The sequence below is a fragment of the Oncorhynchus keta genome, chromosome 30 (genome assembly GCF_023373465.1).
Source record: "Oncorhynchus keta strain PuntledgeMale-10-30-2019 chromosome 30, Oket_V2, whole genome shotgun sequence".
Taxonomy (NCBI): Eukaryota; Metazoa; Chordata; class Actinopteri; order Salmoniformes; family Salmonidae; genus Oncorhynchus; species Oncorhynchus keta.
In genome coordinates, this window is record NC_068450.1 from 45033504 (window position 1) to 45060454 (window position 26951).

General features: G+C 42.6%; 1 protein-coding gene across 3 annotated transcripts in view; it reads right to left on the reverse strand.

Annotated features, from left to right (window-relative positions):
• Nucleotides 1-26951, reverse strand: part of LOC118363653 (ecto-NOX disulfide-thiol exchanger 2-like) — a 216925-nt gene that overhangs the window by 81192 nt on the left and 108782 nt on the right. For all 3 annotated transcript variants that reach the window (XM_052488474.1, XM_052488471.1, XM_052488475.1), the window contains exon 3: nucleotides 7107-7238. In XM_052488474.1, the coding sequence (XP_052344434.1) occupies nucleotides 7107-7238 (132 nt within the window). The remainder of the gene's footprint in view (nucleotides 1-7106; nucleotides 7239-26951) is intronic.

Here is a 26951-nt window from a genome sequence, read left to right on the forward strand (position 1 = left end):
TTGGGAAAGAAGATGTATAATAAGGACAGAAAATAGACACATGGCTGCATAAATCAGTGGAGATGATGGGGTGAAATGGTGAAGTAGAAATGTAATGGTAAAGTGATAAATGCTCCGCAGTTCTTTTAATGATATTTAAAAAATAATAAACACCAGACCACATCATTCATCTCAACCTCTTGGTACCAAAGCATTAAACAAACGCTAATGGAACGTCATCAGTCTAGAAGATCCTCTGGGCCCGTATACACAAAGCATCTCAGAAAAGGTCCTAGGAATCCTGTAGGGCTGACCCCATTGTTTGGTTGATAGGCTGATGGTTGACTGAAAGTTTTTTTTGTAGTGCAGAGGCAAATATACAGTGCATTTGGAAAGTATTCATACCCCTAGCCTTTTTTCACATTTTGTTATGTTACAGCCTTATTCTAAAATTGATTAAAATACCCCCCCCCCTATCAATCTACACATAATACCCCATAATGACAAAGCAAAAACACATTTGTATTAATTTTTGTCAATTTATTGAAAATAAAAACAGATATATTACATTTACATAAGTATTCAGACCCTTTACTAAGTACTTTGTTGTAGCACATTTGGCAGCGATTACAACTTTGAGTCTTCTTTCGTATGATGCAATTAGCTTGGCACACCAGCATTCTTCTCTGCAGATCCTCTCAAGCTCTGTCAGGTTGGATGGGGAGCATCGCAGCAAAGCTATTTTCAGGTCTCTCCAGAGATGTTCGATTGGGTTCCAGTCTGGGCTCTGGCTGGGCCACTCAAGGACATTCAGAGACTTGTCCTGAAGCTACTCCTGCGTTGTCTTGGTTTTGTGCTTAGGGTCGTTGTCCTGTTGAAAGGTGAACCTTCACCCCAGTCTGAGGTCCTGAGCGCTCTGGAGCAAGTTTTCATCAAGGATCTCTCTGTACTTTGCACGGTTCATCTTTCCCTCGATCATGACTAGTCGACCAGTACCTGACACTGACAAATATCCCCACATGCCACAGCATGATGCTGCCACCACCATGCTTCACCATACGAATAGTGCCCGTTTCCTCCATTCAGGCCAAAGAGTTCAATCTTGGTTACATCACACCAGAGAATCTTGTTTTTCATGGTCCGAGAGTTCTTTAGGTGCCTTTTGCGGGCTGTCGTGCATTTTTACTGAGGACTGGTATTCTACCATAAAGGCCTGATTGGTGAAGTGCTGCAAAGATGGTTGTCCTTCTGGAAGGTTTTTCTATCTCCACAGAGGAACTCTGGAGGTCTTTCAGAGTGACCACCGGGTTCTTGGTCACCTCCATGACCGAGGCCCTTCTCCCTTGATCAAATCAAATCAAATGTTATTTGATTGCTAAGTTTGGCCGGGCGCCCAGCTCTAGGAAGAGTCTTGGTGGTTCCAAACTACTTCCATTTAGGAATGACGGAGGCCACTGTGTTCTTGGGGACATTCAATGGTGCAGACATTTTTTGGTACCCTTTCCCAGATCTGTGCCTCGACACAATCCTGTCTCAGAGCTCTACGGACAATTTCTTTGACCTCATGGCTTGGTTTTTGCTCTGACATGCACCGTAAACTGTGGTACCTTATATAAACAGGTGTGTGCCTTTCCAAATCATGTCCATTCAATTGAATTTACCAAGGATGGTCAATGGAAACCGAAATTTCGAGTCTCATAGCAAAGGGTCTGAAAACGTATGTAAATGTGATATTTCAATTTGCAAACATTTCAAAAAAACAATTTTCGCTTTGTTATTATGGAGTATTGTGTGTAAATTGATGAGGGAAACAAATTCATTGAATCTATTTTTATAATAAGGCTAACAAAATGTGGAAAAAGTCCAGGGGTCTGAATACCTTCCAAATGCACTGTATATACAAAACTATTTTTGGCACACTCATTCACGCCTGTCTGAGTAGACTAATACATTGCAGATGGCACACCAGTATGACCAGTAGTACATGTACCTTTAAGTCACATAAATTCTCATCTACAATGCTTGTTTTATTGTGGTCATTTCTGTTAATGCAGTCAATATATTATTATTAGAGACTTACCGTTGTCATTGTAGGAGTGGACACATTGTTTGTAGAGCACACCACCTAGGCTAGCTACACTTTTGATTTATTTCATTCCATTTACGAGTTGTCAATTTATTCATTATCTTTTGTTTGGCACGCTCCTGTCAATCTTGAGTAAGGACACGCAATTGATTACACAATTGATTACCAATTTTTCAGTCTTTGATTTGTTAAAAAAGTTTGAAATATCCAATAAATGACGTTCCACTTCATGATTGTGTCCCACTTGTTGTTGATTCTTCACAAAAAAATACAGTTTTATATCTTTATGTTTGAAGCCTGAAATGTGGCAAAAGGCCGCAAAGTTCAAGGAGGCCGAATACTTTCGCAAGGCACTGTATTTTTTAACAAAGAGATATTGTGCTCCAAATGTATATCTTGAAATAGCATGATTTAGGTCGATTAAATAATCAAAACAAAAACAAGTTTATTTATTAGCCTATTTGTTATAACTATTTAGGCATGTCATGTGAAATAAGCCTTGTAAATCATTGTCAAAGGCATCAGATGTATGGTTCCACGTAGATCTAGATTATCTATGGATTGATCAAATAGTGCACGTGGCGCAGGAACCACTGACTCACCACATTGTTCAATTATGAAGACATCCGCTGGTAACTTAACGGGTTAGGACAGCTCATGATGCGTTCTAAATATCTGTCGACGAGATGTGATTCTTGACGAAAGTGGCTTCATGCATAGATTAGATTTTTTTGCCCATAAGAGTAGGAGTAAAAAGTCTCTATACTCAGCACTTACCACCAGTATTCTACAATGAGTCGCTTTGTGGATACTGTTCAATGACCCCCCTAAATGGTTGAACTGACAGTGTGATTCATGATGATGACATTTCTGTTAGCTCTGCCACTGTAATTTCAACTGTCTGAGATGCACATGATAACATACCGTATCTGTGCCACTAGGCAAACAGTCTTCGGTAGAGCCAAGATGGCGACCGACAGTGACCGCTACAGTCTAATGCCATGTTTCCATGGTTCACCTGTCCGAGTGACACATGATGACATATGACAGTAGGCAGAGGATGATTCCGCCCTTTTTGTAAATTAGAAGGATCCTTTGGTTAACAGTTTAGGGTTTAATCATAGCTAGTATGCTATGCAAAATTCAACAAGTTTTGTATAAATCAATAAAGTAGTGGTGTGGATGGCAGACAGGAACAAATTGAGTTGCATGAGCATTTTGCAAATAAGGGATGATACTGCCAAAGCTCCTCCCAACTGTCTGGAACTGAGCTGTGTTGCTCTCAAGTCCTCAGACTGATAATAGAGTCATAACTCTATCTGGCTGACTCAGCTCTGCATGCCCATTTTAATAGACACAACAAATGGTCTACGGAGACAAACGTGAGGGCTGCAGGATTCACAGACTACAGAAACCAGTCTATGATTGGGTTAGGTATGGTATGTTAGTGTTATAACCCTAACCATACCTCTACTGTAGTTATAACCCTAACCATTCCTTTACTGTAGTTATAACCATAATCCTACCTCTACTATAGTTATTATTCTAACCATACTTCTACTGTAGTTATAACACTAACTAACTCAGTAGAGGAATGGTTAGGGTTATAACTATAGTAGAGGTATGGTTAGGGTTATAACGACAGCAGAGGAATGGTTAGGTTTATAACTACAGTAGAGGTATGGTTAGGTGTATAACTACAGTAGAGGTATGGTTAGTGTTATAAATACAGTAGAGGAATGGTTAGGGTTATAAATACAGTAGAGGAATGGTTAGGGTTATAAATACAGTAGAGGAATGGTTCGGGTTATAACTACAGTAGAGGGATGGTTAGGGTTATAACTACAGTAGAGATATGGTTAGGGTTATAACTACAGTAGAGGTATGGTTAGGGTTATAACTACAGTAGAGGTAGGGTTATAACTACAGTAGAGGTAGGGTTATAACTACAGTAGAGGTAGGGTTATAACTACAGTAGAGGTAGGGTTAGGATTATAACTACAGTAGCGGTATGGTTAGGATTATAACTACAGTAGAGGTATGGTTAGGATTATAACTACAGTAGAGTTAGGGTTATAACTACAGTAGAGGTATGGTTAGGATTATAACTACAGTAGAGGTATGGTTAGGATTATAACTACAGTAGAGGAAAGGTTAGGGTTATAACTACAGTAGAGGTATGGTTAGGATTATAACTACAGTAGAGGAAAGGTTAGGGTTATAACTACAGTAGAGGTATGGTTAGGATTATAACTACAGTAGAGGTATGGTTAGGATTATAACTACAGTAGAGGAAAGGTTAGGGTTATAACTACAGTAGAGGTATGGTTAGGGTTATAACTACAGTAGAGGTATGGTTAGGATTATAACTACAGTAGAGGTAGGGTTATAACTACAGTAGAGGTATGGTTAGGATTATAACTACAGTAGAGGTATGGTTAGGATTATAACTACAGTGGAGGTAGGGTTAGGATTATAACTACAGTAGAGGTATGGTTAGGATTATAACTACAGTAGAGGAAAGGTTAGGGTTATAACTACAGTAGAGGTATGGTTAGGGTTATAACTACAGTAGAGGTATGGTTAGGATTATAACTACAGTAGAGGTAGGGTTATAACTACAGTAGAGGTATGGTTAGGATTATAACTACAGTAGAGGTATGGTTAGGATTATAACTACAGTAGAGGAAAGGTTAGGATTATAACTACAGTAGAGGTATGGTTAGGATTATAACTACAGTAGAGGTATGGTTAGAGGATTATAACTACAGTAGAGTATGGTTAGGGTTATAACTACAGTAGAGGTATGGTTAGGATTATAACTACAGTAGAGGTATGGTTAGGATTATAACTACAGTGGAGGTATGGTTAGGATTATAACTACAGTAGAGGTATGGTTAGGATTATAACTACAGTAGAGGAAAGGTTAGGGTTATAACTACAGTAGAGGTATGGTTAGGGTTATAACTACAGTAGAAGTATGGTTATAACTACAGTAAAGGTATGGTTAGAATTTAATTTTTAAATTTTTAATTTCACCTTTATTTAACCAGGTAGACAAGTTGAGAACAAGTTCTCATTTACAAATGCGACCTGGCCAAGATAAAGCAAAGCAGTTCAACACATACAACGACACAGAGTTACACATGGAATAACACAAACATACAGTCAATAATACAGTATAAACAAGTCTATATAAATACAATATAGCAAGTAAAACACTGGAATGGTAGATTTGCAGTGGAAGAATGTGCAAAGTAGAAATTAAAATAATGGGGTACAAAGGAGCTAAATAAATAAATAAATGAATCAAATAAATACAGTAGGGAAAGAGGTAGTTGTTTGGGCTAAATTATAGATGGGCTATGTACAGGTGCAGTAATCTGTGAGCTGCTCTGACAGTTGGTGCTTAAAGCTAGTGAGGGAGATAAGTGTTTCCAGTTTCAGAGATTTTCGTAGTTCGTTCCAGTCATTGGCAGCAGAGAACTGGAAGGAGAGACGGCCAAAGAAAGAATTGGTTTTGGGGTGACCAGAGAGATATACCTGCTGGAGCGCGTGCTACAGGTGGGTGTTGCTATGGTGACCAGCGAGCTGAGATAAGGGGGGACTTTACCTAGCAGGATCTTGTAGATGACATGGAGCCAGTGGGTTTGGCGACGAGTATGAAGCGAGGGCCAGCCAACGAGAGCGTACAGGTCGCAGTGGTGGGTAGTATATGGGGCTTTGGTGACAAAACGGATGGCACTGTGATAGACTGCATCCAATTTGTTGAGTAGGGTATTGGAGGCTATTTTGTAAATGACATCGCCGAAGTCAAGGATCGGTAGGATGGTCAGTTTTACAAGGGTATGTTTGGCAGCATGAATGAAGGATGCTTTGTTGCGAAATAGGAAACCAATTCTAGATTTAACTTTGGATTGGAGATGTTTGATGTGAGTCTGGAAGGAGAGTTTACAGTCTAACCAGACACCTAGGTTTTTGTAATTGTCCACGTATTCTAAGTCAGAGCCATCCAGAGTAGTGATGTTGGACAGGCGGGCAGGTGCAGGCAGCGATCGGTTGAAGAGCATGCATTTAGTTTTACTTGTATTTAAGAGCAATTGGAGGCCAAGGAAGGAGAGTTGTATGGCATTGAAGCTTGCCTGGAGGGTTGTTAACAAAGTGTCCAAAGAAGGGCCAGAAGTATACAGAATGGTGTCGTCTGCGTAGAGGTGGATCAGAGACTCACCAGCAGCAAGAGCGAATAATAATAATAAGAAGAATAATAACTACAGTAGAGGTATGGTTAGGATTATAACTACAGTAGAGGTATGGTTAGAGTGATAACTACAGTAGAGGTATGGTTAGGATTATAACTACAGTAGAGGTATGGTTAGGATTATAACTACAGTAGAGGTATGGTTAGGGTTATAACTACAGTAGAGGTATGGTTAGGGTTATAACTACAGTAGAGGTATAGTTAGGATTATAACTACAGTAGAGGTATGGTTAGGATTATAACTACAGTAGAGGTATGGTTAGGGTTATAACTACAGTAGAGGTATGGTTAGGATTATAACTACAGTAGAGGTATGGTTAGGATTATAACTACAGTAGAGGTATGGTTAGGATTATAACTACAGTAGAGGTATGGTTAGAGTGATAACTACAGTAGAAGTAGGGTTATAACTACAGTAGAGGTATGGTTAGGATTATAACTACAGTAGAGGTATGGTTAGGATTATAACTACAGTAGAGGTATGGTTAGAGTTATAACTACAGTAGAAGTAGGGTTATAACTACAGTAGAGGTATGGTTAGGATTATAACTATAGTAAAGGTATGGTTAGGGTTATAACTATAGTAGAGGTATGGTTAGGGTTATAACTATAGTAGAGGTATGGTTAGGGTTATAACTACAGTAGAGGTATGGTTAGGATTATAACTATAGTAGAGGTATGGTTAGGATTATAACTATGGTAGAGGTATGGTTAGGGTTATAACTACAGTAGACGTATGGTTAGGATTATAACTGGATTATGGTTATAATACTGTAGCTGTACCTGACATAAGGGGTTGTCCTGTCATGCCCATGGGAGCCATGCCCAGGTTATTCATAGCTGTGGCCCAGGCGTTGGGGTCTGACATAGGCATTGTCATTGGGCTGGAGTCCATGGACATGTTATGAATCCCTTCTGCAAAAGAGAGCGAGAGTCAGTCAGAAGATGGTACAATCAGATATGGTCTCAAATCATTTTGTCTGCTTTGTTCGATTTCCTCACATTTCCTATTTAATATCTTCCATAAACCTGTGAGGCGTTACAAAGGAAATGAAATAGTCTTTACTCATGTCTGGCAATAGCAGAGAGGTATACTTCATCTCTGTGCTCTCGGAGTGGTGAGAGACAGTGTCAGTACAGTGACACGCCCTTTACATTTGATTCAGAGGTTCAATCCCCTCCAAGCTGAATCCTCTGGTCTCTGATCTCTACTAAGAGAGCCTCCTGATGATGCTGCTTCTCCTCCCTGACCGACACCACACACTCTCAGAAGGAACAAGAGGACTAACACCACACACACACACACACACACACACACACACACACACACACACACACACACACACACACACACACACACACACACACACACACACACACACACACACACACACACACACAAACTAGAATCTACCCAATAAAACGCCAGTGAAAGAGAAAAGCTGGTTTATGTTTGACTGTCACTGTAAATAATAATAATTCTCCAGCAAACACAAAACATTACGGTGATAATAAAAACTGAAATCCAGACACTGAAGGGAATTTATAAGGCATTAGGGCTTCTGAAACTAAAACATCTCTGGCCAAATGCTACCAACACACATCTATTCATACAGCCCACGGCGGTCTGGTTTTCTGCCAAGTGTAACGTCTTACACAGTAAATCCAACACATACAGATCCCTAGAGTAAAAGGCTCAGAGTAAATAAGAACACATCACGAAATTCAAAGACCACCGTTTTCTGACAAACCAAACAATTTAACAACCCTAAATGGGCTTTCTGTCTCTACTTTATTTGACCTCCCCCTCTGACGGACAGGGAAAAGTGTGACGGCTGGCAGTGGGACTAAACTGCTCTCATGGTGCCAAAATAAACAGTGGGTGCTAATAAGGAGGAGGGCTGAAGACAACACTTCATACTTCAAAAAGTAAATGATACCTCTGTCTGGTATATTACAGGACTAATGATGATACCTCTGTCTGGTATAATACAGGACTAATGATGATACCTCTGTCTGGTATAATACAGGACTAATGATGATACCTCTGTCTGGTATATTACAGGACTAATGATGATACCTCTGTCTGGTATATTACAGGACTAATGATGATACCTCTGTCTGGTATAATACAGGACTAATGATGATACCTCTGTCTGGTATAATACAGGACTAATGATGATACCTCTGTCTGGTATAATACAGGACTAATGATGATACCTCTGTCTGGTATAATACAGGACTAATGATGATACCTCTGTCTGGTATAATACAGGACTAATGATGATACCTCTGTCTGGTATATTACAGGACTAATGATGATACCTCTGTCTGGTATAATACAGGACTAATGATGATACCTCTGTCTGGTATAATACAGGACTAATGATGATACCTCTGTCTGGTATATTACAGGACTAATGATGATACCTCTGTCTGGTATAATACAGGACTAATGATGATACCTCTGTCTGGTATATTACAGGACTAATGATGATACCTCTGTCTGGTATAATACAGGACTAATGATGATACCTCTGTCTGGTATAATACAGGACTAATGATGATACCTCTGTCTGGTATATTACAGGACTAATGATGATACCTCTGTCTGGTATAATACAGGACTAATGATGATACCTCTGTCTGGTATATTACAGGACTAATGATGATACCTCTGTCTGGTATATTACAGGACTAATGATGATACCTCTGTCTGGTATAATACAGGACTAATGATGATACCTCTGTCTGGTATATGGTATATTACAGGACTAATGATGATACCTCTGTCTGGTATAATACAGGACTAATGATGATACCTCTGTCTGGTATAATACAGGACTAATGATGATACCTCTGTCTGGTATATTACAGGACTAATGATGATACCTCTGTCTGGTATAATACAGGACTAATGATGATACCTCTGTCTGGTATATTACAGGACTAATGATGATACCTCTGTCTGGTATAATACAGGACTAATGATGATACCTCTGTCTGGTATATTACAGGACTAATGATGATACCTCTGTCTGGTATAATACAGGACTAATGATGATACCTCTGTCTGGTATAATACAGGACTAATGATGATACCTCTGTCTGGTATATTACAGGACTAATGATGATACCTCTGTCTGGTATATTACAGGACTAATGATGATACCTCTGTCTGGTATAATACAGGACTAATGATGATACCTCTGTCTGGTATAATACAGGACTAATGATGATACCTCTGTCTGGTATAATACAGGACTAATGATGATACCTCTGTCTGGTATATTACAGGACTAATGATGATACCTCTGTCTGGTATAATACAGGACTAATGATGATACCTCTGTCTGGTATAATACAGGACTAATGATGATACCTCTGTCTGGTATAATACAGGACTAATGATGATACCTCTGTCTGGTATATTACAGGACTAATGATGATACCTCTATCTGGTATAATACAGGACTAATGATGATACCTCTGTCTGGTATAATACAGGACTAATGATGATACCTCTGTCTGGTATAATACAGGACTAATGATGATACCTCTGTCTGGTATAATACAGGACTAATGATGATACCTCTGTCTGGTATATTACAGGACTAATGATGATACCTCTGTCTGGTATAATACAGGACTAATGATGATACCTCTGTCTGGTATAATACAGGACTAATGATGATACCTCTGTCTGGTATAATACAGGACTAATGATGATACCTCTGTCTGGTATATTACAGGACTAATGATGATATGGTCCTCTGTCTGGTATAATACAGGACTAATGATGATACCTCTGTCTGGTATAATACAGGACTAATGATGATACCTCTGTCTGGTATAATACAGGACTAATGATGATACCTCTGTCTGGTATAATACAGGACTAATGATGATACCTCTGTCTGGTATAATACAGGACTAATGATGATACCTCTGTCTGGTATATTACAGGACTAATGATGATACCTCTGTCTGGTATAATACAGGACTAATGATGATACCTCTGTCTGGTATAATACAGGACTAATGATGATACCTCTGTCTGGTATAATACAGGACTAATGATGATACCTCTGTCTGGTATATTACAGGACTAATGATGATACCTCTGTCTGGTATAATACAGGACTAATGATGATACCTCTGTCTGGTATAATACAGGACTAATGATGATACCTCTGTCTGGTATAATACAGGACTAATGATGATACCTCTGTCTGGTATATTACAGGACTAATGATGATACCTCTGTCTGGTATAATACAGGACTAATGATGATACCTCTGTCTGGTATATTACAGGACTAATGATGATACCTCTGTCTGGTATAATACAGGACTAATGATGATACCTCTGTCTGGTATAATACAGGACTAATGATGATACCTCTGTCTGGTATAATACAGGACTAATGATGATACCTCTGTCTGGTATAATACAGGACTAATGATGATACCTCTGTCTGGTATAATACAGGACTAATGATGATACCTCTGTCTGGTATAATACAGGACTAATGATGATACCTCTGTCTGGTATAATACAGGACTAATGATGATACCTCTGTCTGGTATAATACAGGACTAATGATGATACCTCTGTCTGGTATAATACAGGACTAATGATGATACCTCTGTCTGGTATAATACAGGACTAATGATGATACCTCTGTCTGGTATAATACAGGACTAATGATGATACCTCTGTCTGGTATAATACAGGACTAATGATGATACCTCTGTCTGGTATAATACAGGACTAATGATGATACCTCTGTCTGGTATAATACAGGACTAATGATGATACCTCTGTCTGGTATAATACAGGACTAATGATGATACCTCTGTCTGGTATATTACAGGACTAATGATGATACCTCTGTCTGGTATAATACAGGACTAATGATGATACCTCTGTCTGGTATAATACAGGACTAATGATGATACCTCTGTCTGGTATAATACAGGACTAATGATGATACCTCTGTCTGGTATAATACAGGACTAATGATGATACCTCTGTCTGGTATATTACAGGACTAATGATGATACCTCTGTCTGGTATAATACAGGACTAATGATGATACCTCTGTCTGGTATATTACAGGACTAATGATGATACCTCTGTCTGGTATAATACAGGACTAATGATGATACCTCTGTCTGGTATAATACAGGACTAATGATGTTACCTCTGTCTGGTATAATACAGGACTCATGCTGATACATCTGTCACAACTTCCGCCGAAGCCGGTCCCTCTCCTTGTTCAGGCGGCGTTCGGCGGTCGACGTCACCGGCTTACTTCCTCTGTCTAATATGATAATGGACTAATTCTGCTTTCTCTGTCTCCTGCATCTCAGATACTCTCATTATACTCCCATCCTTGGGTTGCCATGGCAAAGGCTGTTAAAACTGTTGTATAACGGAGGAGAGAGAGGTGTTGCATTTTACTGCAGTTATACACCAGTCATCATGTTGTCACTGACCAAATAGTCAAGGCATAGTTGAGGCTCAGAGGCTTGTTAACCGTTGATACCCTCCTTAGAGGTTCCACTGCAACAACAACTAAAGGAGCTCTAATTGCAGAAGGGGGAGTTGGAGCTGTTTTACAGCAGGTCAAACAGGAGTCATGTAAACAGCCTCACTCATCAGTTATAACAAAACGGACTAGTCTCACTGACCAGTCAAAACAAAAAGGGCATAAATGCAACGAGATGGTTTCGAATCGGTGACAACCGTATAAGTCTCAGTTTCCGATAGGATCCAGATACCTCCACAGGATTTAGCTCATCACTCAACAACTAACTGTGTTGTCATAGGAGATCTTAGAACTGATCTTATCATGAGGTTTATAGTAATCTAAGAGTTGAAGGCTTTGAGAGATTGGTAGAGTGCTGGTCGAGGTCAAGGTTAGTGCTGCTGGCCTCACGCCCTGAAATGGTAAGACGCTGTAGACGAATTGTCCAAAGTATCATGGTTCCACCGGTCACCAGAGACTATCTTAGAGACAATTAGAACACTCAGGTGTTATCTATTTGCCATTATGATTTCCCCTTTTAAAAGAGGTGTGTTTCTGTCTCTGTTTTGCGGGAGCTTGATTTTCCGTTGCCATGCGTGTCTGTCCCCTGAGTAAGTTTCCTAATCATACAGTGGTTCCTCCATTAAAAGTTGCAGCGTACTGCGGCGCAGCTTGCATGGTGCCGTAGAATTCCATGGCACGTTATTTCAGTGCCAACCACTGGTACCATTAATGCTAGTTAGTGCTAGTTTAACCACCAGAGGGCATCTTCGAGAAGCATTTGATAGCCTTCAATAATGACTGAACGAGAGAATCCGGTAAAACGGGAGACCGGGTTTCACTTCCTCGTCTGGGATGAAGGAGTAGGCTGTCCTTGTAAATAAGAATTTGTTCTTAACTGACTTGCCTAGTTAAATAAAGGCTGCACTAAGAGCATAACATTTCTCCAAATGGAGATTTGGTTGCATTGAAAATAAAAATAAAAATAAAACACTCGCACATCTGAGCAATCTTTTTGCAGGTGTATGGTAACAATTGGACAAGATAAAGGGAAAAGGAAACCGCACACTGCTTTTGATAGTATCATTGATCTTTAATAAGCTTACGTATCGGCCTCACGGCCTTCATCAGAGCTTTTGGGAGTTAAAAAAAAATTATCCACCTTATTTAGACCTGGCCCCACCCACATCCGTTCCACGCATCGAATGGGGTTGGAGGCGAAGGAAAAACAAATAAGTGCTGCCAAATATAACAATATGCATATCATAATCATTAGAATAAAGTGTGTGAAGACGTATTAAACACGTATGTAAAACACACAATGAGGATATCGACCTACCGAGCAAGTTTTCATAAATCATTGGGTACAACGTAAGAAAAACGTCAGAGTAATCTGAAATAGGGGCATAATTGATATTCAAAATCACAACATAACATACATTGGCATGTTATCGGGAGTACAGTACTGGGCTATTTAGCTAATGAACACAGCGTCCGGCGGGCACGCGGGAGACCGGGGTTCCTGACGGGGAGGAAGGAGTAGGCTGTCCTTGTAAATAAGACTTTGTTCTTAACTGACTTGCCTCGTTAAATAAAGGTTACACTAGGAGCATAACATTTCTACACTCAAATGTGTGACTCAATAATTACATATCGAGTATTGGAGGATATTTCTGTAATTCAGTGATATTTATTCCCATAGTAATTCCTTATGGATCCATGACTAAATAAACATCGGTATTTTTGAAAGAGTATTTTTACCATTATTTTATTAATAAAAGCATAAAGATGCCTTTATTAGTGTCAATAATAATAATAATCACTTGGTTTTAAAAATAACAATATTTTGGAGATGATTTCATTTTCAAATAATATAAAATGAGCGAGAAAAATGGCACTCTTGAACATGGGGTAAACATGGGGTAAACATGGGGTGAACCAGCATCTGTAGCAACACAGCTTGCACTGCTTTGCAGTGGCTTAGACTTTGCACCACTCAGTCGCTGTACAACGAGACCGGTCAGATGTGGTTTACAGCACTACAGTAAGAGCAAAATAATCCTAATAAAATAATAAAAACAAAATAATAAAAATAATAAAAACCTTAGTGTAACAACAGTTTTAGAAGCAATACTGAAGTCGTGCATAATTATCCGTGTCTATTTAGGTTTATGTCGCCCATTCATTGTCAGAGACACAGTAGGACCCAAAAGCATAATCAGTGCTCTAACTCGCCCTTGCGCTGGTCTAGAGCAGTGAAGTGGTGGCGCAGGGTACCGTGCTAAACCACAAATGACCTGTAAGTCCCACGGTGTAAACTCACAACTTTAAAGGAGGAACCACTGTAGTGTTTGTTGCTTTGTTCCGGTGTTACTGTGATTCTTCTGTTCCCTTGTTTCTCAGTAAAGTATTTACTTTATCCTAAACCATTGATTCCTCGTCTAGTCCATTCTCTGCACCTGAGTTCAACCTCACCACGTCACACACGGAGTCTCTCTGTCCTCCAGTCTGCTCTTTGCTAGCTCCCTCCCTCTCTCCATTCACCCATCACTTCCTTCCCTCCCCAGGCACTGACCTCTGGGATTTAGGGCTTTAACAGAGTGACCTTGAGGACAGAGGTCTGGCATGGTTCCCTCAGCTCTCTTTCACTTGAGAGCCGAGGGAGTGTGTCTGAATAGCAAGCAGCAGTGGAAAGATCAACACTAGTGCACACGCTTGCTGGCCCAACCAGAAGAAACGTCAGCCATTGAAAATACACATCTGTCATCAAGAGGAAGCATTGAAAACAAATATGTCTAAGACTGAACCTGTTCTACCATTTAACAAAAGAAATGCACTGCCTAAAAGTTTGGCAGGGATCGATTCAATGTGTAACCTCTATTTCAACATTTAACTGGTCAAAGAGGTAGATGAAAATCAATGTGGATTAGGTTGGGTTACTATTGGGTTACTATGCTTAGTCTGGAGCTATAGTGTAGGTTATGCTATGAAAACCTTGCTGTAATCTGATTAGTGAGGAGTTGTTCTAAACAATTGATCATTTTGCAGTTTAATTATAGTCATTATTGATTTAATAGAATCAATTCACATTGAGCCCTTGATCGATCTGATTCTGTTTTAGTTGGAAAAAAGCCAAAAATGAACCAGCTGCAAAAAAAACACATTTTCAATTGAAAATAATTGAAGTGACAAATCTCTACCTGGACTCCCACCGTGACAAAGTAATGGCATGAGAAACACTGCCACAGGCCTGATCTCAGCCTTACTTGCCTATGAGCTGCAGTACAGGATTTTGAACTGCAGTACAGGCTCCCCCAGGGTGCTGATGGGAAATGTATCAGTTTTAAGGCCCATTGGCCGGAGGCCTCCAAACAGGCCAAGAAAAGCTCAGGGACATCTAGTTTACAACGGACAAGGCCTTAACAGCTAACAGGCCAATTACAGCCTCTAACAAAGAAAGGTCTCCTGGAACACTATCATGGTCATATACTCCCAGAACAGTGAAGGAAGACTGTACGGAGACAGACAGACAGACAGACAGACAGACAGACAGACAGACAGACAGACAGACAGACAGACAGACAGACAGACAGACAGACAGACAGACAGACAGACAGACAGACAGACAGACAGACAGACAGACATTGAGATTTAGAGAGAGAGGGAGAGAGGTAGAGAGGTAGAGAGAGAGGGAGAGAAAAAGAGCGAGAGAGAAAGAGAAGTAGAGGTTGGGAAAGAGAGAGAACGGTCTAACTAATGGCAAATTGCAGGCATTTTCTATCGCAATCTGGACCATCCACATAAAGAAAATTAGGTCTAATGAGAGTTTGTCAGAAAAGTGTAATGCCTGGTAAGAAATAATTAGGGGTTTATCAACATAAAATTATCAAATAGCCTATAAATGTGTCCTTGCTGAACAGAAAATTGGTGGGTGAAATGGTGCAGAATCTAATTAATTTACACTGCATGTATCGATATCAAAAGTAAAAACATCCATGACATTAAATGTCTCGGATTTCCTCACAGCATGATCCTAAAATAGGAGGCAAATGCCAAAAAAACAATCCTCAGAGTAGTGATGCCAGTCCATCCTCACCAGGCAGAATAAAATGCATGCATCGCAAAACAGCTTTCTTGGAGTGGATGGATGCTTGTTTGACCTTAATCTAGTGGATGCAGATCTGTGTGTTCAGCTCTGTGCTTCTGTTCGTGTGTCAGCAGGGATTCCTTCCACCTCAATCCAGATCAGCACAACTAGAAGTACACTAAAAAGTGGAGAGTATTGATTCCAAGTAAGGAATAGGATACATTACTGTGTGCATCCACATCCACCTAAAGACATGAGTGTGTGCGTGTTTATGTTTAATGATGTATGAGTGGCCTTCTCTTCCCTCCTTTCATCTATTAATAATGTACACTTCTCATTAACAGTGGAGCTGGGAGAGAGAGCTCAGAGTGGGGTCTAGATAACAGATCTGTTCATTTAGAGTTCAGACAGAAGTAGCTGATAGAAGCAGCCTGAAGACACATCTCTCTGCACCCGGGATTCCATCAGCCTAATCCTGCCAAGCTTTCAGAGGGGAATGGTTGGCCTCATCTCCCTCATCAAAGGTCTCCCCTATCTATCTTCTTCATCAAACTACAGGTCCTACTGTTACAGTAGTTCAACCCTCCAAAAGGTTTGGAAGACAGGCTAGAATAGCATACTTAATCAAATCCAGCTGCAACAATTTGGCTGATAAATATTGTTTTTAACTTTACTAATAGTTTTTCCTCTTTTGCAATAAGAGGTAAACATATTTTTATTCACATTTTTTATTACTATTTACTTCCACCTGAGACAAGGCACTTGTTGATTGTTCAGGCACATCAGAGATTATCTTTATCATATACAACACCACTCTGGTGCTACTTGCTTTACCTTTGAGCTGAATGAATCATCCACACATATATTCCCTCCAAACTGGACAAATCATACAGGTCTGAACTCTGACAGCATAATGATATTGACATGAGCAGTGGGCACATAAATCAAAGCCATGCACTCCATCTGATTACTGCATGTGCACAGGCTAACTGCCTGATTAGCTAAATTAGCTTTCCTTATAATACTGTATCTTGAATGAGATCACCATTTAGTCTTAAACCAATGGATCCCTCTTGAAGAGCTGTGTGATTAAACTCGGAAGCAAGGACTGATTCATCACTCAGTGGTTTGGTAGGAGTTGAGGAGTGAAATGCCATTTATTCAGAATAATGTGGAACAAAATTGGCTTCATCAGAGTGCTGTGCAATGACATAATACAATGGAGAGGAAGCACTACTCTCTAATGTGGTCTTAGTGTTTATGTTTTGTCCAGTGTGTCTTTCTTGACATTCTCTACCCCTCATAGGTGAGTGTTTCTTGTGCGTGTATCACTCTCTCAAATCCTTCACTTTAATGGGGGAGATCAGATATTTTTGGAGGATGATGACACTTGGAGAAGAGCTGAGCTCAGCTAATGTGTGCAGCTAATGAAAGACACCACATTAAAGCACCCGGGCTTGACTTCCTCTTTTAGAACTTCACCTTGAAGATGAAGAGGAAAAACCCCACCTCAGCCACCATAGACTGTGATTTTTGTCTTTGAAGTATTTTTGCTGAGGACTTCCAGGAAGGAGTGCTTTTTGATAAACAACCTCTGTTTCTATAGTCTATTCAGGATCCATTTTTAGACAAATGGAGCAGGAGCCTAATTGTTTTTACAGGCAACATACCATGAATGTCACGCCCTGGTCGAAGTATTTTGTGTTTATCTTCATGTATTGGGTCAGGCCAGGGTGTGGCATGGGTTTTTGTATGTGGTGTGTATATATTGGGGTTGTAGCTAGTGGGGTGATCTAGCAAAGTCTATAGCTGTCTGGAGTGGTTCTCAATCAGAGGCAGGTGTTTATCGTTGTCTCTGATTGGGAACCATATTTAGGCAGCCATATTCTTTGAATTTGATTGTCCTTAGTATCCTTGTTCCTGTCTATGTGTTAGTGTACACAAGTATAGGCTGTTTCGGTTTTCGTTACGTTTATTGTTTTTTTTGTAGTGTTTGTATTTAGATTCGTGTTATGTTTGTTTATTAAAACATGGATTGCAATCTACACGCTGCATTTTGGTCTGACTCTCTTTCACCAGAAAACCCTTACAATGAATCCTATGTGTAACCAAGATGGCGTAGCAGTGGTTTGTCGTTCTTTCGTGTACTTTTTGTATTTTTCGTATATATATATATATTTCTACTTATTTTCTATCTCTTTTCCATTTTTAAATTAAATATAACTTCCGGTAACCCGCCTCACCCAATGTGATACGGATCTGCTATGTGTTTTAGACCTTATAGCCAGAACCTCCATCAGTAGCTAGCCATCAGTAGCTAATTAGCTACTAGCTATTTAGTCATTGTCAGCCACTGCTAGTGGCCTATACCTTCCGCACAGACACCAGACGTTTTTTTTTGCCTGGATAATACTTGCCAGCCTGCCAGTATCTGAGCCAGGCCGACCTCCTGGTCCACTCAGTGATCACTCGGCTACACAGAAGATGCCTCCAGGACTCTACTCCAACATGGCTAGAATCCACTACTCCACCTGATACTTACCGTAAGCTCTGGAGCTCTGACCTTTGTAGCGGATCATCGCTGCTAGCTAGCTGCTACCGAGTGGCTATAGTGGCTAATGCCCCTGCCTCGAAGCTAGCACCAGTTAGCCGTGAGCCAGGCACATCTCCCGGCTAGCAAACGAAATTACTACAACTACAATACCTCTTTTTGCCATCTGGCCTGGACCCTTTGTCGACACGGCGCCTCTCCGTACCACCACGACTGGTCTGCCGACGGAACTCCATCTACTGTGCCCTCAACCGGCCTTTGTCGGACGACGGAGCAGACACTTCTCCTAACCCCAGCCTGCTAACTTTAATCGCAATGTCTCCCACGTGCTAGCGTAGTAACGACTACCCCGCGGTTTCCCTGTTCCATCTATTGCTGTTCACTGGACCCTATGATCGCTTGGCTACATAGCTGATGCCTGCTGGACTGTTCATTAATCACAGTACTCCATTTTGTTTAGTTTTTTGTTTATCTGTCGGCCCCAGCCTCAATCTCAGGCCCTGTTTTTAGTTAACCGACCCTCTCTGCCCATGCATCGCCATTTTACCTGTTGTTGTCGTCTTAGCTGATTAGCTGTTGTTGTATTACAAATTGTTGTGATTGCTTTATGCCTCGCTTTATGTCACTCTCAAATGTCAATATGCCTTGTATACTGTTGTTTAGGATAGTTATCATTGTTTTAGTTTACTGCGGAGCACCGAGTCCCACTCAACATGCCTCAGATACCTCCTTTGTCCAATCTCCTACACATGCGGTGACCTCACCCAGCATAACTAGAGCGTCCAGAGATGCAATCTCTCTTATCATCACTCAGTGCCTGGGTTTACCTCCACTGTACCCGCACCCCACCATATCCCTGTCTGTTCATTATGCCCTGAATCTATTCTACCACGACCAGAAATCTGCTCTTTTTATTCTCTGTCCCCAACGCACTAGACAACCAGATTTGATAGCATTTAGCCGTACCCTCATCCTACTCCTCTGTTCCTTAGGTGATGTGGAGGTTAACCCAGGCCCTGCGTGTCCCCAGGCACTCTCATTTGTTGACTTCTGTAACCGAAAAAGCATTGGTTTCATGCATGTTAACATCAGAAGCCTCCTCCCTAAGTTTGTTTTACTCACTGCTTTAGCACACTCCGCCAACCCTGATGTCCTTGCCATGTCTGAATCCTGGTTTAGAAGGCCACCACAAATTCAGAGATTTCCATACCCAACTACAACATTTTCTGTGAAGATAGAACTGTGAAAGGAGGAGGAGTTGCAATCTACTCCAGAGATAGCCTACAAAGTTCTGTCATACTTTCTAGGTCTATACCCAAACACTTCAAGCTTCTAATTAAAAAACGTAATCTCTCCAGAAATAAGTCTCACTGTTGCCACCTGTTATAGGACCCCTTAGCTCCCAGCTGTGCCCTGGATACCATATGTGAATTGATTGCCCCCATCTATCTTCAGAGTTCGTTCTGCTAGGTGACCTAAACTAGGACATGCTTAACATCTAAGCTAGATGCCCTCAATCTCACACAAATTATCAAGGAACCCACCAGGTACAACCCTAAATCCGAAAACATGGGCACCCTCAAAGATATTATCCTGACCAACTTGCCCTCCAAATACACCTCTGCTGTTTTCAATCAGGATCTCAGCGATCACTGCCTCATTGCCTACATCCGCTATGGGTCCGCGGTCAAACGACCACCCCTCATCACTGTCAAACGCTCCCTAAGACACTTCTGCAAGCCAGTCTTTCTAATCGACCTGGCCCGGGTATCCTGGAAGGATATTGACCCCATCCTGTCAGTCGAAGATGCCTGGTTGTTCTTCAAAAGTAATTTCCTCAACATCTTAAATAAGCATGCCCCTTTCAAAAAATATAGAACTAAGAACAGATATAGCCCTTGGTTCACTCCAGACCTGACTGCCCTCGACCAGCACATTAAACATCCTGTGGCGGACTGCACTAGCATAGTCCCCGCGATATGCAACTTTTCAGGGAAGTCAGGAACCAATACACGCAGTCAACAAAGCAAAGACTCGGTTTTTCAAACAGAAATTTGCATCCTGTATCTCTAACTCCAAAAAGTTTTATTCTGGGACACTGTAAAGTCCATGGAGAATAAGAGCACCTCCTCCCAGCTGCCCACTGCACTGAGGCTAGGTAACACTGTCACCACCGATAAATCCACGATAATTGAGAATTTCAAGAAGCATTTCTCTACGGCTGGTCATGCTTTCCTCCTGGCTACCCCAACCTCGGCCAACAGCTCTGCACTCCCCGCAGCTACTTGCCCAAGCCTCCCCAGCTTCTCCTTCACCAAAATCGAGATAGCAGATGTTCTGAAAGAGCTGCAAAACCTGGACCCGTACAAATCAGCTGGGCTAGACAATCTGGAGCCTCTTTCTAAAATGATCCACCGCCATTGTTGCAACCTCTATTACCAGTCTGTTCGTATCGTCCGAGGTCCATAAAGATTGGAAAGCTGCCGCGGTCATCCCCCTCTTCAAAGGGACCCAAACTGTTATAGACCTATATGCATCCTGTCCTGCCTTTCTAAAGTCTTCGAAAGCCAAGTTAATAAACAGATCACTGACCATTTCGAATCCCACCGTACCTTCTTTGCTGTGCAATCCGGTTTCAGAGCTGGTCACGGGTGCACCTCAGCCACGCTCAAGGTACTAAACGATATCATAACCACCATCGATAAAAGACAGTACTGTTCAGCCGTCTTCATCGTCCTGGCCAAGGCTTTCCACTCTGTCAATCACCGTATTCTTATCGACAGCTTTGGTTTCTCAAATGACTGCCTCGCCTTGTTCACCAACTACTTCTCAGACAGAGTTCAGTTTGTCAAATCGGAGGGCCTGTTGTCCAGACCTCTGGCAGGCTTAAATTCCCGGCCCGACTCTTTTCTCCGTATATATCAACGATGTCGCTCTTGCTGCGGGTGATTCCCTGATCCACCTCTACGCACACAACACCATTCTGTATACATCTGGCCCTTCTTTGGACACTGTGTCAACTAACCTCCAGATGAGCTTCAATGACATACAACGCTCCTTCCGTGGCCTCCAACTGCTCTTAAATGCTAGTAAAACCAAATGCATGCTTTTCAACCGTTCGCTGCCCGCACCTGCCCGTCCGACTAGCATCACTACTCTGGACGGTTCTGACTTAGAATATGTGGACAACTATAAATATCTAGGTGTCTGGTTAGACTGCAAACTCTCCTTCCAGACTCACATCAAACATCTCCAATCCAAAGTTAAATCTAGAATTGGCTTCCTATTTCGCAACAAAGCATGCTGCCAGGAAAATAACCTCACACTCAACGTCAACAAAACTAAGGAGATGATTGTGGACTTCAGGAAACAGCAGAGGGAACACCCCCCTATCCACATCGATGGAACAGTAGTGGAGAGGGTAGCTAGTTTTAAGTTCCTCGGCATACACATCACAGACAAACTGAATTGGTCCACTCACACTGACAGCGTTGTGAAGAAGGCGCAGCAGCGCCTATTCAACCTCAGGAGGCTGAAGAAATTCGGCTTGTCACCAAAAGCACTCACAAACTTCTACAGATGCACAATCGAGAGCATCCTGGCGGGCTGTATCACCGCCTGGTACGGCAACTGCTCCGCCTCAACCGTAAGGCTCTCCAGAGGGTAGTGAGGACTGCACAACGCATCACCGGGGGCAAACTACCTGCCCTCCAGGACACCTACACCACCCGTTGTTACAGGAAGGCCATAAAGATCATCAAGGACATCAACCACCTGAACCACTGCCTGTTCACCCCGCTATCATCCAGAAGGCGAGGTCAGTACAGGTGCATCAAAGCTGGGACCGAGAGACTGAAAACAGCTTCTATCTCAAGGCCATCAGACTGTTAAACAGCCACCACTAACAGTGAGTGGCTGCTGCCAACACACTGTCATTGACACTGACCCAACTCCAGCCATTTTAATAATGGGAATTGATGGGAATTATGTAAATATATCACTAGCCACTTTAAACAATGCTACCTTATATAATGTTACTTACCCTACATTATTCATCTCATATGCATATGTATATACTGTACTCTACATCATCGACTGCATCCTTATGTAACACATGTATCACTAGCCACTTTAACTATGCCACTTTGTTTACTTTGTCTACACACTCATCTCATATGTATATACTGTACTCGATACCATCTACTGTATGCTGCTCTGTACCATCACTCATTCATATATCCTTATGTACATATTCCTTATCCCCTTACACTGTGTATAAGACAGTAGTTTTGGAATTGTTAGTTAGATTACTTGTTGGTTATCACTGCATTGTCGGAACTAGAAGCACAAGCATTTCGCTACACTCGCATTTAACATCTGCTAACCATGTGTATGTGACAAATAAAATTTGATTTTGATTTGATTTGATTTGATTTGCCAAACATACCCTCGTAAAACTGACCATCCTACCGATCCTCGACTTTGGCGATGTCATTTACAAAATAGCTTCCAATGTATCAGCAAACTGGATAAAGTCTAGCACAGTGCCAATCCTTTTTGTCACCCAAGCCCCTTATACCACCCACCACTGCAACCTGTATGGTCTAGTTGGCTGGCCCTCACTCCATATTCGTCGCCAGACCCACTGGCTCCACGTCATCTATAAGTCTATGCTAGGTAAAGCCCCGCCTTATCTCAGCTCACTGGTCACGATAACAACACCCACCTGTAGCACACGCTCCAGCAGGTATTTCTCACTGGTCATCCCCAAAGCCAACACCTACTTTGGCCGCCTTTCCTTCCAGTTCTCTGCTGCCAGTGACTGTAAGGCGGACTTCCGGGTTGGAGCGAGCGGTCGCATCGGCACTTCGCTCCGCAGGTAGTATAACTTTTTCATTACATTTCATTACATTTCATTATAGTACAACGGTTTGATTTGTCTAATCTTAGCAATTTCTTCTTAGCTAGCTACATAGCCGTCTTTGTATCAAAGATAATTGCATAATTATCGTATTTCGTCGTCCTAACGTAGTCTTCACTGCTATTTGCCCAGCAGCTAGCCAGCTAGCCAGCTAGCAAATGCCCACCGATTAGCAGCACTGTAGTAACTATTACACTCAACTGAACGACTTGATTAGTGTAGTGTTAGCTAGCTACATAGCTGTCTTTGCTGTCTTCGTATCCAAGATAATTGTGTAGTTTAGAGTGTGTACTCTTAGAGTGATTATCTTAATTTACCGAGGTTAGCTAGCCAGCTATTTGTCGTCCTTAACGTAGGAGACTCTGCTAGCTAGCCAACAGCTAGCCAACAGCTAGCCAACAGCTAGCCGACAGCTAGCCAACGTCTACCGAATAGGACTCAACAACCCGGTCGCATTCACAGGTAGTATCACATTTTCATTTCATTTCATTACAGTACAACGGTTTGATTTGTTTGATCGTAGCTAGCTACACAGCTAGCTACATAGCCGTCTTTGTATCAAAGATAATTGTGTAGTCTAGAGCGATTTTCTAGGTTAGCTAGCCAGCTATTGTCGTTCTTTAACGCAACGTAACGTAAACAACACTGCTAGCTAGCCAGCTAGCCCCCGAATAGCAGCACTGCAGAAACTATTACACTCAACGGAACGACTTGATTAGTGTAGTGTCAACAACGCAGCCACTGCCAGCTAGCCTACTTCAGCAGTACTGTATCATTTTAATCATTTTAGTCAATAAGATTCTTGCTACGTAAGCTTAACTTTCTGAACATTCGAGACGTGTAGTCCACTTGTCATTCCAATCTCCTTTGCATTAGCGTAGCCTCTTCTGTAGCCTGTCAACTATGTGTCTGTCTATCCCTGTTCTCTCCTCTCTGCACAGACCATACAAACGCTCCCACCGCGTGGCCGCGCCACCCTAATCTGGTGGTCCCAGCGCGCACGACCCATGTGGAGTTCCAGGTCTCCGGTAGCCTCTGGAACTGCCGATCTGCGGCCAACAAGGCAGAGTTCATCTCAGCCTATGCCTCCCTCCAGTCCCTCGACTTCTTGGCACTGACGGAAACATGGATCACCACAGACAACACTGCTACTCCTACTGCTCTCTCTTCGTCCGCCCACGTGTTCTCGCACACCCCGAGAGCTTCTGGTCAGCGGGGTGGTGGCACCGGGATCCTCATCTCTCCCAAGTGGTCATTCTCTCTTTCTCCCCTTACCCATCTGTCTATCGCCTCCTTTGAATTCCATGCTGTCACAGTTACCAGCCCTTTCAAGCTTAACATCCTTATCATTTATCGCCCTCCAGGTTCCCTCGGAGAGTTCATCAATGAGCTTGATACCTTGATAAGCTCCTTTCCTGACGACAGCTCACCTCTCACAGTGCTGGGCGACTTTAACCTCCCCACGTCTACCTTTGACTCATTCCTCTCTGCCTCCTTCTTTCCACTCCTCTCCTCTTTTGACCTCACCCTCTCACCTTCCCCCCCCTACTCACAAGGCAGGCAATACGCTCGACCTCATCTTTACTAGATGCTGTTCTTCCACTAACCTCATTGCAACTCCCCTCCAAGTCTCCGACCTCTACCTTGCCCCTATCCGGATTTTCCCTCTCGCTCTCACTCAAATCAAATCAAATCAAATCAACACCTACATCAGCTGATATCTCAAAGTGCTACAGAAACCCAGCCTAAAACCCCAAACAGCAAACAATGCAGGTGTAAAAGCACGGTGGCTAGGAAAAACTCCCTAGAAAGGCCAAAACCTAGGAACAAACCTAGAGAGGAACCGGGCTGGTATGCGGGTAGAGATTATAACAGAACATGACCAAGATGTTCAAATGTTCATAAATGACCAGCATGGTCAAATAATAATAAGGCAGAACAACCTGGGGACAGCAAGGAGCCATTGCTCAGGTCCTCTAGAGAGAGCATATGTGGGGTGGCCAGTCCTCTTCTGGCTGTGCCGGGTGGCTGTGCTCTCTGCTCTTCCATCCTATCATCTCTTCCCTCTGCTCAAACCTTCTCCAACCTATCTCCTGATTCTGCCTCCTCAACCCTCCTCTCCTCCCTTTCTGCATCCTTTGACTCTCTATGTCCCCTATCCTCCAGGCCGGCTCGGTCCTCCCCTCCCGCTCTGTGGCTCGACGACTCATTGCGAGCTCACAGAACAGGGCTCCGGGCAGCCGAGCGGAAATGGAGGAAAACTCGCCTCCCTGCGGACCTGGCATCCTTTCACTCCCTCCTCTCTACATTTTCCTCCTCTGTCTCTGCTGCTAAAGCCATTTTCTACCACTCTAAATTCCAAGCATCTGCCTCTAACCCTAGGAAGCTCTTTGCCACCTTCTCCTCCCTCCTGAATCCTCCTCCCCCTCCCCCCCTCCCCTCTCTGCAGATGACTTCGTCAACCATTTTGAAAAGAAGGTCGACGACATCCGATCCTCGTTTGCTAAGTCAAACGGCACCGCTGGTTCTGCTCACACTGCCCTACCCTGTGCTCTGACCTCTTTCTCCCTCTCTCTCCAGATGAAATCTCGCATCTTGTGACGGCCGGCCGCCCAACAACCTGCCCGCTTGACCCTATCCCCTCCTCTCTTCTTCAGACCATTTCCGGAGACCTTCTCCCTTACCTCACCTCGCTCATCAACTCATCCCTGACCGCTGGCTACGCCCCTTCCGTCTTCAAGAGAGCGAGAGTTGCACCCCTTCTGAAAAAACCTACACTCGATCCCTCCGATGTCAACAACTACAGACCAGTATCCCTTCTTTCTTTTCTCTCCAAAACTCTTGAACGTGCCGTCCTTGGCCAGCTCTCCCGCTATCTCTCTCTGAATGACCTTCTTGATCCAAATCAGTCAGGTTTCAAGACTAGTCATTCAACTGAGACTGCTCTTCTTTGTATCACGGAGGCGCTCCGCACTGCTAAAGCTAACTCTCTCTCCTCTGCTCTCATCCTTCTAGACCTATCGGCTGCCTTCGATACTGTGAACCATCAGACCACCCTCTCCGAGTAGGGCATCTCCGGCGCGGCCCACGCTTGGATTGCGTCCTACCTGACAGGTCGCTCCTACCAGGTGGCGTGGCGAGAATCTGTCTCCTCACCACGCGCTCTCACCACTGGTGTCCCCCAGGGCTCTGTTCTAGGCCCTCTCCTATTCTCGCTATACACCAAGTCACTTGGCTCTGTCATAACCTCACATGGTCTCTCCTATCATTGCTATGCAGACGACACACAATTAATCTTCTCCTTTCCCCCTTCTGATGACCAGGTGGCGAATCGCATCTCTGCATGTCTGGCAGACATATCAGTGTGGATGACGAATCACCACCTCAAGCTGAACCTCGGCAAGACGGAGCTGCTCTTCCTCCCGGGAAGGACTGCCCGTTCCATGATCTCGCCATCACGGTTGACAACTCCATTGTGTCCTCCTCCCAGAGCGCTAAGAACCTTGGCGTGATCCTGGACAACACCCTGTCGTTCT